This window comes from Rhinocladiella mackenziei (assembly GCF_000835555.1).
Source record: "Rhinocladiella mackenziei CBS 650.93 unplaced genomic scaffold supercont1.1, whole genome shotgun sequence".
NCBI classification, from domain to species: domain Eukaryota; kingdom Fungi; phylum Ascomycota; class Eurotiomycetes; order Chaetothyriales; family Herpotrichiellaceae; genus Rhinocladiella; species Rhinocladiella mackenziei.
The window spans coordinates 632,890-648,957 of record NW_013550604.1 but is presented as its reverse complement, the minus strand read 5'-3'; the positions used below and the strand labels follow the sequence as shown (position 1 = coordinate 648,957).

Below are 16,068 nucleotides of genomic sequence, written 5' to 3'. Positions count from 1 at the left end.
CATAGGCCTTTTGGGCTGGGAACTTGTCTCGGCCACTAACTAACTGCACACTGGTACTGGACCCTCCCTCTGATTAGTCTTGAACTAATCCCAGCAACCAGGGATCAAGGCACCAGGACCGAGGGACAAGGGGTCGGGTCGAAAATCGAGGTCGAGGTCGTGGTCCAAAGCTGAAGTCGGGAGTTCGAGGTCTGATCGAGATTCGACGATTAGCATTAGCCCTGAAATCCCCTTAACAATGGTGATCTTTACCTTCAAGCGGGTTTTGAAACAGCCAGAAGAGTTTGTTAGATGCGTCGTGTAACTTGCAGGTTGAGGCTGCTCCAATTCGTTCTACGCCAAACCCCTGGAAGCATCTCTTAAGGCACAGAGGATACAGAACTCCGTATGCTTTCGCCGTTCTTGGTGGGCTGATGTGATGGCCAGCATTCGCCGCTCGGCATCAGGCCCACGGGACATGGAAAAGAAAAAAAGAAAAAGAGACGGAGGTGCGAACAGGTCATAGGCACGAAAACGCCTCCTCAGTCTCCTCAGTCTCCTCAGTACTCCAGCTCGGGGACTTCGACCCTGCAGAGCCACTCGCAAGCGATTGCTGGATGCTAGATGGTGGCCATGGTTGAGTGAGTCCTCGTCAAATGGCCACGCATATCATGGCTGTGCCAATAGGATGAATTCTTCACTGAACATCACGGACATGGTTCTCATTGCTCCTTCGAGGATCATTGCTCGTCAGACAAAATGCCAGTGGTGTGGGGAAAGGGCTCTCCTGGGATTTGGTGGGTGTCTTTGGCTCTCTAACCTCAATTAGCAGCCATAGGCTCAGGCAAAAAGGCGGTCAAGAAGGAGGAAATAAAGGATCCGTTCCTAGCGGCGAGCCTTTTAAACTTGGAGGACCTTCCAGTCAACTGACTGTCAAACTGAGGATCCAGCAATCAAGATCAGAGTCATATGTTCTTGTCTGGCGCTGCCGTCGATAGAATATGTTTGGGCTGGCGAGCTCTGTTGCCCGCCCGATCTGCATGGCGCAATCCAGTCCAGTCCTGGCTTTTTGATTTCTTGGAGATGTTCCCCACAACTTAGGCCGCTGGCAACTTTTGGAGTGGGGGAGAGGGAGGCCACCACATTTTTCCACCTGATTAGACACATGGGACAAACACATCGTGAGAAGCGACCACAGGGTTTTCCCGACACGAGTATTCCGTACTCCATACTCCGTATAAGACACATGATGTGGGAGTGAAGGTGTGTATGGCTATGGTCGGTGCTCATTCTGCTATGGCTCCTTTAGCTGCATAGTCTTAGGAATCCTGGCCAAAGAGACCCCGTTTGATTCTCTGCCGAAGATACGCCTGCCGCGAAATTCCACCCGATTAAGGAACAGGCCGATGCGGAATGATATCGCCAGTTGACCCTGCATCTCTGCCCGCCCATCTCTTCTCTCGAAGCTGTGGCCGCCACAATTCGAGGTATGAGAAAGAAATTTGATTATCTCTCTTGGATCTATAAGCCACCCGCACCGTGGGCTAAGCAAATGCATGTCATTGTGAGGACAATTGCTGAGCATCCGACAAGAATAGGGAACAATGCGCAATTGGTGGCAGGCCAGAGAGAGCATCCAAGCTAGAGCCTCGTTGGGCTTTACGCAAGGCCTACGCGTCGGGCTCCCAAGCTGATTCAGGGATGGGACGGGGGGGGTAACCATTGTGCCCCCTTGCCGGTGGTGCATTCCCCTGCATAAAAAAAAAGCATGAGCAACCAGCCCCGCCAAACTTACATTCTCCGAAGACAGCCGGCTTTCTCCTTCTCTGCTGTTCTGATTTCCGTAAGACAGGCTTTGGGGGGAGAATTGTGTTTCAGAATCGACAAGCCTGAAAAGTTGACATTATTGGTTATCTTCTTTGTCTCCCATAGCTTACCTTGTCCTTTACTGTGCGATTTCACAGCCACGGCCCTGAGTAGGTTGGCCAGGTACCTCGCATTCATTCCATCACGTGAGCGGCTCTCGCCATACCTGCCTCCTTCTTCCCCTCATGCTTCACCGCCTGCCGAAAAGAATTGCTGCGTTAGTCATTCCGATGCGGCAGAATTTTTGTTTCGCAGTCACCCACCTTCCAAGCCGAATACACAATTCTTAGAAGAATCCGTCTCAGTGCCACTATACCGCCGCAAGTTGGAAGGTTGATCTTGCAGGAGGTTGATCCCATGCACTCTTTGTGACCGAACTTTCCCCTTGCATGATAAGCCTCAATGCCGCCAAAGAGGAGGGCGGTTCCGAAGGTGGTATTTTGAGAATATTCCAAAGGTGCTGCTTCGGGACACTGATATCTAACAGAGACCTGCCCCTCGTAAGGCACCCGCGAGAGGTGGTCCCATCAATGAACCTTCCACGGTCGGGGATGCTGTTCCGGGTCGCTCTGCGAGGGATGACGCTAGGCAAAACCGCCGAACCCATCACCATGCCGACAACTTTGATGCCGCTCTCGAACCGTTCTACTACGATAAATCTCTGACCGATCCGATCGATACTGCCCGTGATAAATGGAACCTTCTCCCCGCATTCCTCAAGGTCAAAGGACTGGTCAAACAACATATCGAATCCTTCAATCACTTTGTCGAAGTCGAACTGAAGAAGATTATCGATGCTGAACCGGTGATAACAAGCGACATCGATCCGGACTTCTACATCAAATACCAGAACATCTATGTTGGGAAACCGCGACGATACGATGAGCAGTGGATGGGAGATGTGCGAGATTCCAAGGATGAATCCACCGTGACCCCGAATGAGTGTCGGCTGCGGGACATGACATATGCTGCTCCCATCCTCGTGGACGTTCAGTACACCAAATCAAAGACGGCCTATCGAAGAAAGGGAATGCCAATCGGCCGCTTGCCGATTATGCTGAGGAGCTCCAGATGTGTTCTGGCCAACAAGACCGAAGCAGAAATGTGCGCCATGGACGAATGCCCACTCGATCCTGGCGGATATTTCATCGTCAACGGAACGGAGAAGGTGATTCTGGTCCAGGAGCAACTCAGCAAGAATCGAATCATCGTCGAGGCCGACCCGAAAAAGGACATGATCACGGCCTCCGTCACCAGTTCCACTCACGCCAGAAAATCGAAGAGTTATATCGTCCTCAAAAAGGACTTACTCTATATGAGGCACAATATTCTGAATGAAGACGTGCCGGTCTGTATTCTATTGAAAGCAATGGGAGTGACCTCAGACATGGACATGATGGCGATTGTTGCGGGACCGGATGGCACCTTACAAGACGACTTCGCCATCAACTTCGAAGAAACGGTCAAATATCAGATTCATACGCAGCAACAGGCCTTGGACTATCTTGGAGCTCGGATAAAAATTACCCGCAAACCCACCCCCTTTGGACAATCGCGCAGGAACTATGTCCAGGAAGCATTGGAGGCCATCAGTGGCGTCTTCATTGCGCACGTCCCGATTGAAAATCTCGACTTCCGACCCAAGGCTCTATATGTGGCACACATGGCTCGACGCGTTCTCATGGCCAAGCGGAATCCTGCTCTTGTCGATGACAGAGACTATGTCGGCAACAAACGGTTGGAGTTGGCAGGGCAATTGCTCTCTCTCCTTTTTGAGGACTTGTTCAAGAAATACAACTACGACATCAAGATGAACATGGACAAAGTTCTGCGAAAACCTAATCGAACTGAAATGGCGGATCCCTGTGTCATCATGATGGGTCACGCCAATCACATCACCCAAGGAATGAATAGAGCCATTGCCACGGGGAACTGGAATTTGAAACGTTTCCGAATGGACCGGGCCGGTGTCACCCATCTACTAAGCCGGTTGAGTTTTATTGCCTCTCTCGGTATGATGACTCGCATATCAAGTCAATTTGAGAAGACTCGCAAGGTCAGTGGGCCGAGAGCCCTTCAGCCATCGTCTTTCGGTATGCTTTGCCCGGCCGACACGCCCGAAGGTGAAGCTTGCGGGTTGGTCAAAAATCTCGCCCTCATGACACACATCACGACCGATGACGAAGAGGCGCCCATCAAGCGGCTTATTTTCATACTCGGAGCGGAAGATATCGTCACCGTCGGTGGATTCGAACTCTACGCTCCCGGATCGTATCTGGTCCTCTTGAATGGTACCCCCGTCGCCACCACCAAAACCCCGTCCATTTTCCTGGCCTCGTTCCGACGTCTACGCCGATCAGGACGTATTTCTGAGTTTGTGTCGATCTTCATCAATCATCATCAGAGTACCATTCACGTGGCCACTGATGAAGGTCGAATCTGCCGGCCGCTTATCATCGTCGACGACAAGAAATCTAAAGTCACCAAGAGATATCTCAAGTCCCTCAGACAGGGGTCCATGGACTTTGATGACTTCTTGGCCCGCGGCCTGGTTGAATATCTGGATGTCAACGAAGAAAACGACAGCAACATTGCAATGTATGAGTCCGACATCGATGCCACCACAACTCATTTGGAAATTGAGCCCTTTACCATCCTAGGTGCAGTCGCCGGATTAATCCCCTACCCTCATCACAATCAATCTCCGCGAAACACTTATCAGTGTGCGATGGGTAAGCAAGCTATCGGATTCATCGCGAATAATCAGTTCCTGAGGATTGATACATTGCTTTACCTCATGGTCTACCCTCAAAAGCCACTCGTGAAGACCAGAACCATCGAACTAGTCAAGTATGACAAACTCCCGGCCGGACAGAATGCCACAGTGGCCGTCATGTCGTACAGCGGCTACGATATTGAGGATGCCCTGGTGCTTAACAAGGCATCAATTGATCGTGGCTTTGGTCGTTGTCAGGTTCTCCGAAAATATCCAGTGAGCTTGAAACTTTATGCCAATGGTACCAAAGACACAATCGAAGCACCTACCAAGGAGAATGATATTCCCATCAAAGCACATGCCTTGCTTGATGATGATGGAATTGCATGTGTCGGTGCCAAAGTCAGCCAAGGCGAAGTGTACGTCAACAAGTATGTGCCTGAAAATGCCAATTCTTCTGGCCTGTCAGATACGGGCTCCAACAGCCTGGGAACTGCTCTGATACCTCAGTCACAAAAGTACCGTCTACCCGACCCAAGTTATATCGACAAAGTGATGGTATCAGAGGTCGAGTCGGGGAATCAACTCGTCAAGGTTCAGACACGTCAGACCAGGGTTCCGGAGGTGGGGGACAAATTTTCCTCCAGGCACGGGCAAAAAGGGGTCGTGGGAATTATTGCCGAACAAGTGGACATGCCGTTCTCCGATCTGGGTATAACGCCCGACATCATCATGAATCCCCATGGTTTTCCGTCTCGAATGACTGTTGGCAAGATGCTGGAGCTTGTTTCCGGCAAAGCCGGCGTCCTCAAAGGAAAATTCGAGTATGGAACTGCCTTTGGAGGCAGTAAGTTGGAAGACATGTCCCGAGCACTCATCGAAGCAGGTTACAGTTACGACGGCAAGGACTATCTTACATCCGGGATCACGGGTGAACCTCTCCCGGCCTACGTCTTCACAGGCCCTATCTATTATCAGAAGCTGAAGCACATGGTCCAAGACAAAATGCACAGCCGTTCTCGAGGGCCACGAGCCATCCTCACACGCCAGCCAACGGAAGGTCGATCAAGGGATGGAGGCCTCCGGCTGGGGGAAATGGAGCGAGATTGCCTCATTGCCTATGGTGCATCACAATTGCTGCGGGAGCGCCTGATGCTGTCAAGTGACAAGCATGAAGTCGACATCTGCGAGGCTTGCGGATTCATGGCATTTGGACGGTGGTGTCAACGATGCAGCACCGCAGGTGAAACTGGATCCAATGTTGTCAGAATGACGCTGCCGTATGCATTCAAACTGTTGCTCAATGAGCTTAGCAGTATGAATGTCAATGCAAAGTTGATCGTCTCGGATGAGTTTCCTTCTGATGGATCTAGGAGGGCATGATGTCGGCCATGCATGGGATGAATGTACAATGAGGCATCCAGGGCTTTTCCGAATGCGGTGACGGAATTGAACTTATTTCAGACTCACGAGCAACAATGGTGAGACGTGTTTGGGAAAGAGGAAACGGAAACGAATGTGAGTGAGATGAAATGGTATGATTTGACATGGACATGGGCATGGAACATTGGTGTGGTGAATTCCCTTTGGCATGATACGCATCAGATTGCATCAGCGACGGAGCTTCGTATCTTGATTTCTGGTCTTCATGACCCCTTGGCGAGGGAAATCCTACACAAATTCGTAGGTGCCGCCGTTGCTAAAGGTATAGATGGATGTACATCAGCCAGATCATAGCCTCGTAAGAAGACAATTAAAGTTCATGAAAGGTTGATATGCGAGATTCAAAAATTGCGGAGGAGAAACTCGGCCTTGGGTTGTTCATCGGAAGGTAATATAATAACTACATTTGTAACCAAATCTCATGGACGCCTTTTTTCGCACCCGATGTACCAATTATATGGAAGTGTCTCTTCTCAAGGCCACCCAACTTCCCGTCCATTACTCCTTGTCTTCAGAATCCTGGAACCGCTAATCATTGTTGTCGTCAGCGTGCGAATTCAGTTTGTGCCAATCGATTCGAGCTGTGAACTACGAAGCTGGGATCACACCGTCCTTGGCCATCGAAAGTTTCAGCCGCGGAATGTCCAGGTTAGCGAACCCGAACCAGACCAGGATGTCGAGGACACGGTCCACAAGACGAAAGCCCGCGTCCCCATGAGGCACGTAGTTGATTTCATGGTCTTTGTAGTGTAGGTTTTTTGGGCAGGAGAGGAGGCGAGGTGGCATCCCGAACATCATCGCCATTGGCAATATGGGCTTCTCTTTGTGTGCACAGGGCACAGCGTTCTGCTTGACATAGATCACGTAGAATCTCATCGAAAAGATCTAGTTGGCTGGGGCAATTGGCAGGATGGGAGTCGAGGCAGTGGTGGATGAAAAGGCGGAGGCGGCCACTGTAGCCACCGGCTTTTTGCTGAGGACTTTGGGAGATTTGGTGGTAGCCATTATCTTTGAATCTTTTCAATGTCTTTACGTGGATCCTGTCGAAGGGCCGGCCTTTGCCAAGCGTGACGATGGCAAACATTGTGGCGCCGACGCCGTAGATCTAAAAACTTTCTTAATGATTCCTTTTTCTCTAGGGTGCCGGTGCAAGGATGGATGTTCTTACGAGGGCAAGGCGAGAGGTAAGAGAGGATATATAGCACTTCCATTCGCTTACATAGTTCAGAGCAACATTCCCATGAACAGGTTTTGGAGCGTGATGTTCTCTTTGTTTGATCTTTGCTCATTTCCAGTCGAGGAGTCTGCCTTTCCAAGCGTGAATTCGGATGATGGCCCCGTGGGGTGGAATGTTCCCAGTCCACGCTGTCGAACATTTATTCCTGTAGAGTATTATTGTCAGCTTTTTTATTTAGTGATGTTGAGGACAATACAAGATATTTGGAAATTCTTACCGTTGGCTTGTATGCTCTGATACTTCGACACCAATATTCAGCGGGATTTCTCTCGTCCTCGACGTGAGCATAATCTGCCGTGCCATAGCCTGATACTTTGAGTATCGGGCAGTCATGTTCTGTATTCTCGTGTACATATCAAGCTGAACATTGCTGGGTCTCTGGTTCAAATGGAGATAGGAAGAGTTGGGTGTGTTGAATTTGAAAATACACACTGGCGTCCTCTACCACGTCGTTCCTCAGGACGTCGCCAAACAATGGCGAGATGTTTCGTCGATCAAATCCTAGGGGCGTTTCCATCGCTTCGGCCAGATGGAGGAGAGACGTATGTTGGGAGGTCTGGGCAGGTCCTGACCGGCCCCTTTACGCTCTGGCCCCTTCCAACCGCCTTTTCATCGTCCTGTGTGCTGTCTGGGACCGACTCCCTAATCGCCACCTCTTCCTTTGCCACGATATCAAGTGACTCAAGGCCAAGGTAGTCACCTATCTCTCCTGCTCAAGACTCTCCGGAGTATCTCGCGCTCGAGCCTGAGAATCGATCCGCTGCATCTCGGCACAGCCCTTTGACTCGTGGAGATAGTCATCCATCTCCTTCATGCACTCCCAGAACAGGCCCTCCTTCATCGGATCAGCATCTTCCATCTTTTCGTTGTCGTCATTTTCGCCAAGCAACTCAGTCACGAATGCGTTCATGTCAGACGATTTATCTGAGTATAAGATTTCACGCAGCTTAAGCACGCAATTGAGAAACCGTTTATCTTCGAGATATGGGCGCTCAAAGCACTTAATCATCCACTTCTTGAATCCTTGCGGGTTATTGAGCCAATTCTCCTTAGCAGTTACAATCTCGATCGCAGCCCTCTTCCTGTCGAGCATCATAATAGCGAGAGGCTTGGCCAGAAAGGCGGATTCGTTGAAAGGATTGAGTGTGGCCATCCAGATGATGACTGCGAAGAATGATTCCATATCATGACCCAACGTTCGTCGAGGGATTTGCTCGTCTTCAAGGAGAACTGGTGCCATGAAAGCAGGAGTGCCGCTCCTAAAAGATCGGTCAGATGACTTTCCTCGAGAGTTAAAGCATAAATTCCAGTCAATCAACGTGCCCCTCCGATCCTTATACGTAAGGCCACCGGTGAGAACACTAGTTTCCATAGGAACCACGATGTTCTCGAGAGAGATGTCTGTGTAGATTGTGTATTAGTACCCAGCACACAAAACGTTCGAAAAATCGCTTACCGCCATGGAGGAACCCAGACTTCGGAAGTTTGTACACCTCATAATATACGATCAGGGCGTCACGTATGATATGGATGAGCGATTCGGGGCCGCCATATCGCATGGCTTCCTTCAACGGCGTACAGTACGACATCAACACTCGGGTTAGACGCCTGCGGACCTCGAGAGGTTCGTTGAATTGTTGTCTCCGAGTTCTGACTCGGCCCAAGTAAGGATCGTCCACATTCGCACCGGGAGCCAAGGGCTTCGAGGTGTGACTGGAAACGAAGCTTGACTGCATCTTGGCCATGAAGTTCGTAGTTGATGCCGTGAATGCAACCCCACAATTTTCAGGGAAGGGGCGTGTTTCTACCTCCAAGTTGCGGTCGTCTCTCACTATCGCACTCTCCAAGTCATAGGGCTGCGGAAGACCCCTGACGTGTGCGTTAAGAAGAACTTGGAGAACCTCCACCTCCGACGGCGGCGATGATCCTAGAGGAAGTTTCTCTTCCCAGGTGCTTTTCATAACCATCATCATGGGAAATTTGGCAGCTTGTTCCTCCACCAGGGCGACTCGGACATTCCTCCCGACAAGACAAGGTCGGTAACAAAGCCGACCGTTAGGTAGTTCAGTCCATAATTTCCCTGCGTGGTAAACTTGTACTCCGTCTACTTGGTCAACGGTCGGATCCCTTCCACGGAGTCCTGGATTTGCTATGAAACCGGTAAGAAATTCTCCTAGGAATCGAGCATGCTCAATATTCTTCCCGAAATAGAGAGGCTCCGAGTATACGGCGCAGCCGTGATCTGCATAGCAGACATAGGCAGAGGGCTGTATGAACATGATCCCATAGAGGTGACGACGGAAAGCTTGATGACGGAACACGCGCCAGGCGCCGCGTAGCCATTGCGAGAATTTCTGGGTGACCGCTTCTGGGGAGTGGCTCCGTGTATGCTCGAACAGAAGGTCCACATCTGCCCATCCAGGAGAGTCTTCACCGACATGGAGGACGAAATCGGGTTGAGAAGGTACCTCCTTACCCCGGCAGCGTCATCGTACCGCTGTAGAATAGCTTGAGGTCAGAAAGAACCTGTTCAGCAAGTCAGCAGAGCACTGAGAGGTGTGTAAAGCGCGCCTGGAACAATAGACCTCGTCAGAAAGATAGTGACGCAATCGACCCTAGAATATTCCCTCCTCCCAATTCCCTTGACCAACATTTTGTAGAGATTCGACGTCAAGCCTCTGTTGTGCCTCTTCGTCGAAGTCACAAAGATATATCGAACAGAATGTGTCCCAGGGGATATTCTTCCTCGTTACTCCACGGGCTTCAGCCGCCATCCGTGTTTCCATGTCCGCAGCGTATATTGCGCTCCCGGTGTTTATCAAGCCGGTATGATAGGCCGCACGCTTAGTGACGAGTGTTCGTTGGATTGACGAGTAGACGATGTCAGCAACTTCATCCGCAGGTGGTGAAGCAGTCGTCTTGCGGATCTTCCTGGTGGGGGGAAGAAATCTCTGTGAGTTGACGCTCTCCACTTTTTGGTAACATGGTTCACCGCGCCACCGATGTCGATCGCTTCCATACTATTGTTTTCTGCCTCATGGGGTGGGCGTGGTCTAGATTTATCATTTATCGAGGGAGCGGCCTCTGCTAGAGCGTATAGTTAGTGGTAGTAGCTTCAAATCTAGACGCGAGGGAAATACTTGCCCATGAAGTCGAATTCTCGTGAGAGAACGGCCGCTCGCTATTGCCAAGAGAGCGAAGCGATCAAAGAATTTTTAAGCTTGCAGTTAGGAAATGAGAAGCCTCGCGTTGAAGGATGATGGGTGTTGCGCTGTGTCTCAGGAGCATGGTCCAAACTTGAGAGCCAGGTGCCTTTTCAATCCGCAGAGCAGACCATCACGTGTCAAAGCCATTACCAAAAAAGGTATGGCGAGAATTCCTCTTCCGCGACAGCGGGGTGAATTTTGACCATGAATCAGTCATATAAATGACCCAGAGAATGGAATAGGCTGGTTTCAACCTCGTCTGCCTCAGGAACAGCCTCTCAGGCATCTCTCCCATCTGTAAGCCCTCGATTCGACCTGACTAACGACCAATATGTCTTCTCCAGAAAAAGGAACCCGCCTTGCAACTGACTTACCTCTTCCTACCCATGTCAGTCAATCGCATGGTACACTCGCCGACCTCCTCCCTTCTCATTTCACGACCGACATAACAGCCTGGCTCGCCGAAGACACCCCTTCATTCGACTACGGAGGCTTCGTGGTTGGCTCGTCGCCACGAATAGCCCGACTCCTCTGTAAATCCACCGGCGTGCTCGCAGGAGTACCCTTCTTCAATGAAGTCTTCCGCCAACTAGAATGCGCCGTTGAATGGCACTATCCCGAAGGCACATACCTCGACCCTAAGTCATCTGGGGGGAAAATCAACGTCGCCACCGTCAAAGGACCCACACGCAAACTACTGCTCGGGGAACGAGTGGCGTTGAACACTCTCGCCCGATGCTCCGGCGTCGCTACGCGGAGTCGCAAGATGCTCGAACTGGTGCGCGAGGCAGGATACAAGGGCACCCTCGCTGGCACGAGAAAAACAACGCCGGGTTTCCGACTGGTTGAGAAGTATGGCATGCTCGTCGGCGGTATTGACGGACATCGACATGATCTCAGCAGCATGATCATGCTGAAAGACAACCATGTCTGGGCCAAAGGGAGTATCACCAATGCCGTCAAGGCAGCACGTGCCGTGGGCGGGTTTGCCCTGAAGATCGAAGTCGAAGTCCAAACTGAAGCGGAAGCGGACGAGGCTATCCAAGCCGGGGCCGATGTTGTTATGCTCGATAATTTTGACGGCGAAGGTCTCAAAGTCGCCGCCAGGAGCTTGAAGGACCGGTGGCGAGGGAAAAGGCAGGTGTTGCTGGAGAGTAGCGGTGGACTCACGGAGGCGAATATTCAGGAGTATATTAATAACGGTAAGTTGATGATTCCTAGTCTTACCCCGGTTTCCGGTTTTCGTTGAAAGAATACCTCACGAAAAAGGGAGGCTCGTGTTACATCATACATGCTGCATTTTGTTTTCCAGCTCCAGCCAACTGATACCCATATCACAGATATTGATATAATATCCACCAGCGCCGTTCACCAGGGCGTTCCCCACGTGGATTTCTCCTTGAAGATTGACCACTAGCTCAGCATCTTGATCAACTTCCTTCCGGTCATGGTCCTTTTTGGCCTCCAATTTGGATTCCGTCCCAAACTCTCTCCTTTCCCTCCCTTCTTACATTTTGCTCTTGCCGCACCAATCTCCCTCTCCTCCTCCCGTCCGCCTCGCAAGTGACTTTGATTCGAATTGAAGGTATAGCATCTACTGCACCTTCCCCGCCCAGTGGGCCGTTCTTCTCATTTCTAACACCCACCCGTACCACGCCCCAAGCAAATGCGCCCCGAAAACCACGATCTGGGGACTCCCCTCCCCATATTCTGGATCCATCCATTTGGTCCCCGGATACAATATCGCCGAGAATCCCGTGACCCAATATAAACTAGCCATCACCACCGCGACGTTCACGTTGTCTTTCGCAGCGGCAAGATCCCGCGCAGGACGCCAGAGGAAATACGCTGTCAACGCGCCTAAGCAGAGGCCCATGGACATAGTTTGACCGTTATGGAAGCGGGCGTGAGGGGGCCACCGCGGGTTTTTCACATGTGTTTCGTTCCAGTCGGCCAGGTAGCAGGAGACGGAGGTCGAAAGGGCGACGAGGCTGAGGAAGAAGCGGCCGGCTGTCAAGCTTGGTGTCAATGCCGTAGTCGACATTTGGAGAGGTAGTTTTCTTGATCGGTTGGCCAATTGACTAGTCGGTTATGTCGTCGGTCTTTGCTTGAGACACAGGACTTCGTTTGGCCTCGAAGATGAAAGATAGAACTTTGCCGGTTGTGCGTGCCGATAATCGGAGTCCGGAGATTCTGGGTCAAAAATGACCAAATTTGTGTTTCTCTGGAACTATGATCAGGTTCGGGTTCCACTTTGCTTTTCTATTAATCTTCTCAGTGTCTCACGTCCTTTTCCGGCACAAGGAATATATAATAACATGATACTGACCTTTAACCTTTGCAACGGCCAAATGCACGTATATAAATGAAGTCAAGACGGCCCAAATCTAGACCTCAATCGCTGCGGAGAATTACTAATTTCCCCCTCCTGTATTCGAGGAACAAGGTACGTTATGTCTCCGGGAGCTGAATCTCAATTCCACCGACTCATCGGTTTCGGATGTCCATATCCGTCAATGCCCGACCCGCTCACTCATTGTCGTAGAGGGCGTTCAAAACAAGCTTAGGTTGTGCTTATCTTGTTGGCATGTCGGTTCGGTCTTTCCGGATGGAAATCTTAGCGATATATCCGACCTATCGAGCGTCACCTCGCTCATGTTTGCTGCTTCTGGTCCGGTCCACGATCGGCCGGTCGATTATAACTGTTTGCACGACCAAGTGGCTTTCCAGCCGACTATGTGTTCGCCGTTGATTATCTTGAGTAAGTGATCCAATGCTTGGTGTTCGCTTAAATGTATTTGCGAATTGATTGCGGAGGACGGTGACATGGGACAAGCGTAGATAAAAAGTGGCGACATGAAACTGACATTTTCCGGTTTCCGGGTCAGCATCAAGCTTTGGGGGCTGAATTCGAGGTCCGTGTTCCACACCATCTTCATGGAGACATGAGTGAAAGTGGATGGCTGAGGGTTTGGTAATTGTGAGCAGTTGGCGCTGATCATTGACATGGCGTGGATTGAGTATATGGGAAAGGAGTGTATAGCAGATCCGAGCACTCTTTTCCGGTTGGATTGATCGGGAAAGGTTGTTCTGGATGCCGTGCAAAAGAAAGCGGGAAATGGTCCTGTCAGGGCAAAAGTAGCCAATGACCAGCATTCCGTGTCTTGGATGTTCTTGTTTTCTCATCGGATAAGCACGTGCCTAAAACGGTTCATTTGATCCAGATGTTTCTTAACGGCTGAAGATGTTACAAAATTGCAAAGAGACCGGGTTTGCGGAGGTGACAAATGAATAGGAATGCAACCGGGTCTTGAATGGGAGGGCGTAAGCAAAGGAAAGCTACAATAGGATATGGAGGAAATGGGGGGGCAAGGCTCGGTAAGAGATCCACTTCATTGATGACAACTTCCACGTTGAAGTTCCAGGGAAAGGCATTGTCTTGGGGTTTCCTATCCCACGAAACGCACGCCAGGCAAATCAAAATGCCAAACAAGTATCCTCATTTTCCCACCACATGGGTATCTATGTATCGCTTTGTCCGCGGAAGTACTCGTCTGCTTTTTCATCCCACGTGGATCGTCCATGTCTGACGCTCTAGAACATGAAGTAGACGATTTTCATTGGCAAACTGGCGTTCCTTCTCTTCTCCATCTCTGCATGGTGTGCCTCCCAGTCAATCTGACGGCGGCCAGAGTCCAGATCGATCTGATCAAGCCTCAGCCAACCCTGTCTTTTCCACGCGTATCCACAGATCCAGAAGAACATGACGACCGGTAGCGCGAGGTAGGACTTGAAGAAACCTTCGGCGTCGTTGACACCACCACCAGGAGGCCAGATGGCGACGTAGAATTGTGCGACCAACACCAGGAAGATCAAAATGAGGCCGAGGTAAGAACCATAGACGCCACCGACAGACTTGAATGGAATTTCATCAAGGGGTCGGCCTTGATGTTTCCATGCCGCTCGGAATCGGATGTGCGCCAAGCAAATCGAGCCCCAGGTAAAGAGTGCCGCCAGGCCAGACAGGGCCAGAAGCCAGTCGAAGATTTCAATGCCGGACTCAGCAACACCGAGGTAGGCAAGGGCGCCAAATGCGATGATCGTAACGGTAGAGACAAGAGGACGGCCGGCGCGGTCGACGTAGGTGAAGATCTTTGGCGCGTATCCTTGTTCAGCCAGGGCGGTCAATGTCCGACTGCCTCCATAGACGCCACTGTTGCCGATAGAAATGACGGAGACGAGAATAACGACGTTCATGAATGAGTCGAATCCGATCAGGCCGGCATCTTGAGCGGCCAGCACGAATGGTGAGGCTTGAGCATCGACATATGGGTTGGCGCCGAGGAGACGTTCATCGTCGGAACGGACAAGGAGACCGACGAAGAGAAGCGAAAGGACGTAGAAGAGCGTAATTCGCCAGAAGACCTGTTTGACGGCAGAGGGGAGTGATTTCAAAGGCGTTCTCGACTCGGCGGCGGCGAGGCCGACAAGTTCGGTACCAGAAAAGGCAAAGGCGGCGGTGACAAAGACAGAGCAGAAACCTTTAAAGCCGTTTCGGAATGCTCCCGGATCGTACCAAAGTCGAGCTCCCCAGTATTCACTGTAGATCCCACGGCTAGGACCACCACCGCAGACGCAGATGAGACCGATGATCATGAAGATAACGATGGCGAAGAGCTTCAGCGCGCTCGACCAGAATTCTTCTTCTCCGTAGCCCAGAACGCCAAAGATGTTGATGATGATGATGGCGGCCAAGAACATGGAGATCCACACCGCAACATGGACATCAGACGTCCAGAAGTATATGGTGAACGACGCGACCGTGATTTCTAGGGGTAATACAATAGCCCACTGGAAGACGTAGTTCCAGCCCATGGCGAAACCCCAGGAAGGATCGATGAATCGAGTCGAATACGTGTAGAAGCCCCCCGAGATCGGATACATGATGCCGAGTTCACCGAGAGCAAAGACGACGTTGAAGATCATCACCCCGATGATGATGTAGTCGAGGAGAAGCGAAGCAGGTCCACCTCGACGGAGGGCCGAACCGGTACCAACAAAGAGACCAGCGCCAATGGAGCCACCTGGAATGGAAGGTCAGTAATGTCCATCATGATGGGGGAGAGGTGAGGAATGCCGACCAATGGCAATCATGTGCATATGGCGGGAACGTAGAGTCTGGTTGAGCTGGTTGGTCTTGTCGCTCACGGTTCGGCGCTTGAAAGATTCGGCCGTACATCCCATGCGAGTCCAGAATCCGAGGCTGTAATATTGCTCGTTGGACTCAATCTGGACGGATTCAGCGCTGCTGAGTTCATGAGGGGCACCATCAGCAGCTCGTTTTTCTGGGTCGACACCTTCGCCGGAGAAGACTGGCTTGTTGGAAGCCATGGTAGGCGGTGGATTTAAGGACGGCAAAAGAAGGAAACAGTGGTTGGGGGCGGTCGAGGTCGGGAGGACATTCGATCGCAATATATGCCCTGAGGAGCGGGGCGGAGGGACCGATAATGGAAAGTGTGTAACGGACGGTGGTATGAGGGAGGCGTTTTCCTTATCTCGAGGGGTGATGCTTGGATCTGCGAGCGATGGTACGGTCAAGGTGAAGCCACAAAGTCTTGGAG

General features: G+C 51.1%; 5 protein-coding genes across 5 annotated transcripts; 2 read left to right on the top strand and 3 right to left on the bottom strand.

Annotated features, from left to right (window-relative positions):
• Window positions 1–2,247: 2,247 nt before the first annotated feature.
• Window positions 2,248–5,944, top strand: Z518_00227 (uncharacterized protein; the record flags this gene model as incomplete). The annotated part of the gene is made up of 2 exons (XM_013420831.1): window positions 2,248–2,280; window positions 2,333–5,944. 2 exons carry the CDS (start codon window positions 2,248–2,250, stop codon window positions 5,942–5,944), a joined length of 3,645 nt encoding a protein of 1,214 aa, XP_013276285.1.
• A 793-nt stretch (window positions 5,945–6,737) lies between these two features.
• Window positions 6,738–7,088, bottom strand: Z518_00226 (uncharacterized protein; the record flags this gene model as incomplete). The annotated part of the gene is made up of 1 exon (XM_013420830.1): window positions 6,738–7,088. One exon carries the CDS (start codon window positions 7,086–7,088, stop codon window positions 6,738–6,740), a length of 351 nt encoding a protein of 116 aa, XP_013276284.1.
• Window positions 7,089–7,941: 853 nt separating this feature from the next.
• Window positions 7,942–9,520, bottom strand: Z518_00225 (uncharacterized protein; the record flags this gene model as incomplete). Its single annotated transcript, XM_013420829.1, has 3 exons — window positions 7,942–8,500; window positions 8,582–8,642; window positions 8,698–9,520. The coding sequence occupies 3 exons, from the start codon at window positions 9,518–9,520 to the stop codon at window positions 7,942–7,944; spliced, it is 1,443 nt and encodes a 480-aa protein (XP_013276283.1).
• A 1,258-nt stretch (window positions 9,521–10,778) lies between these two features.
• Z518_00224 (nicotinate-nucleotide diphosphorylase (carboxylating)) lies at window positions 10,779–11,864 on the top strand (the record flags this gene model as incomplete). Its single annotated transcript, XM_013420828.1, has 2 exons — window positions 10,779–11,649; window positions 11,788–11,864. The coding sequence occupies 2 exons, from the start codon at window positions 10,779–10,781 to the stop codon at window positions 11,862–11,864; spliced, it is 948 nt and encodes a 315-aa protein (XP_013276282.1).
• Window positions 11,865–12,041: 177 nt separating this feature from the next.
• On the bottom strand, window positions 12,042–15,838 carry Z518_00223 (uncharacterized protein; the record flags this gene model as incomplete). Its single annotated transcript, XM_013420827.1, has 3 exons — window positions 12,042–12,457; window positions 14,077–15,531; window positions 15,589–15,838. The coding sequence occupies 3 exons, from the start codon at window positions 15,836–15,838 to the stop codon at window positions 12,042–12,044; spliced, it is 2,121 nt and encodes a 706-aa protein (XP_013276281.1).
• Window positions 15,839–16,068: the final 230 nt, after the last annotated feature.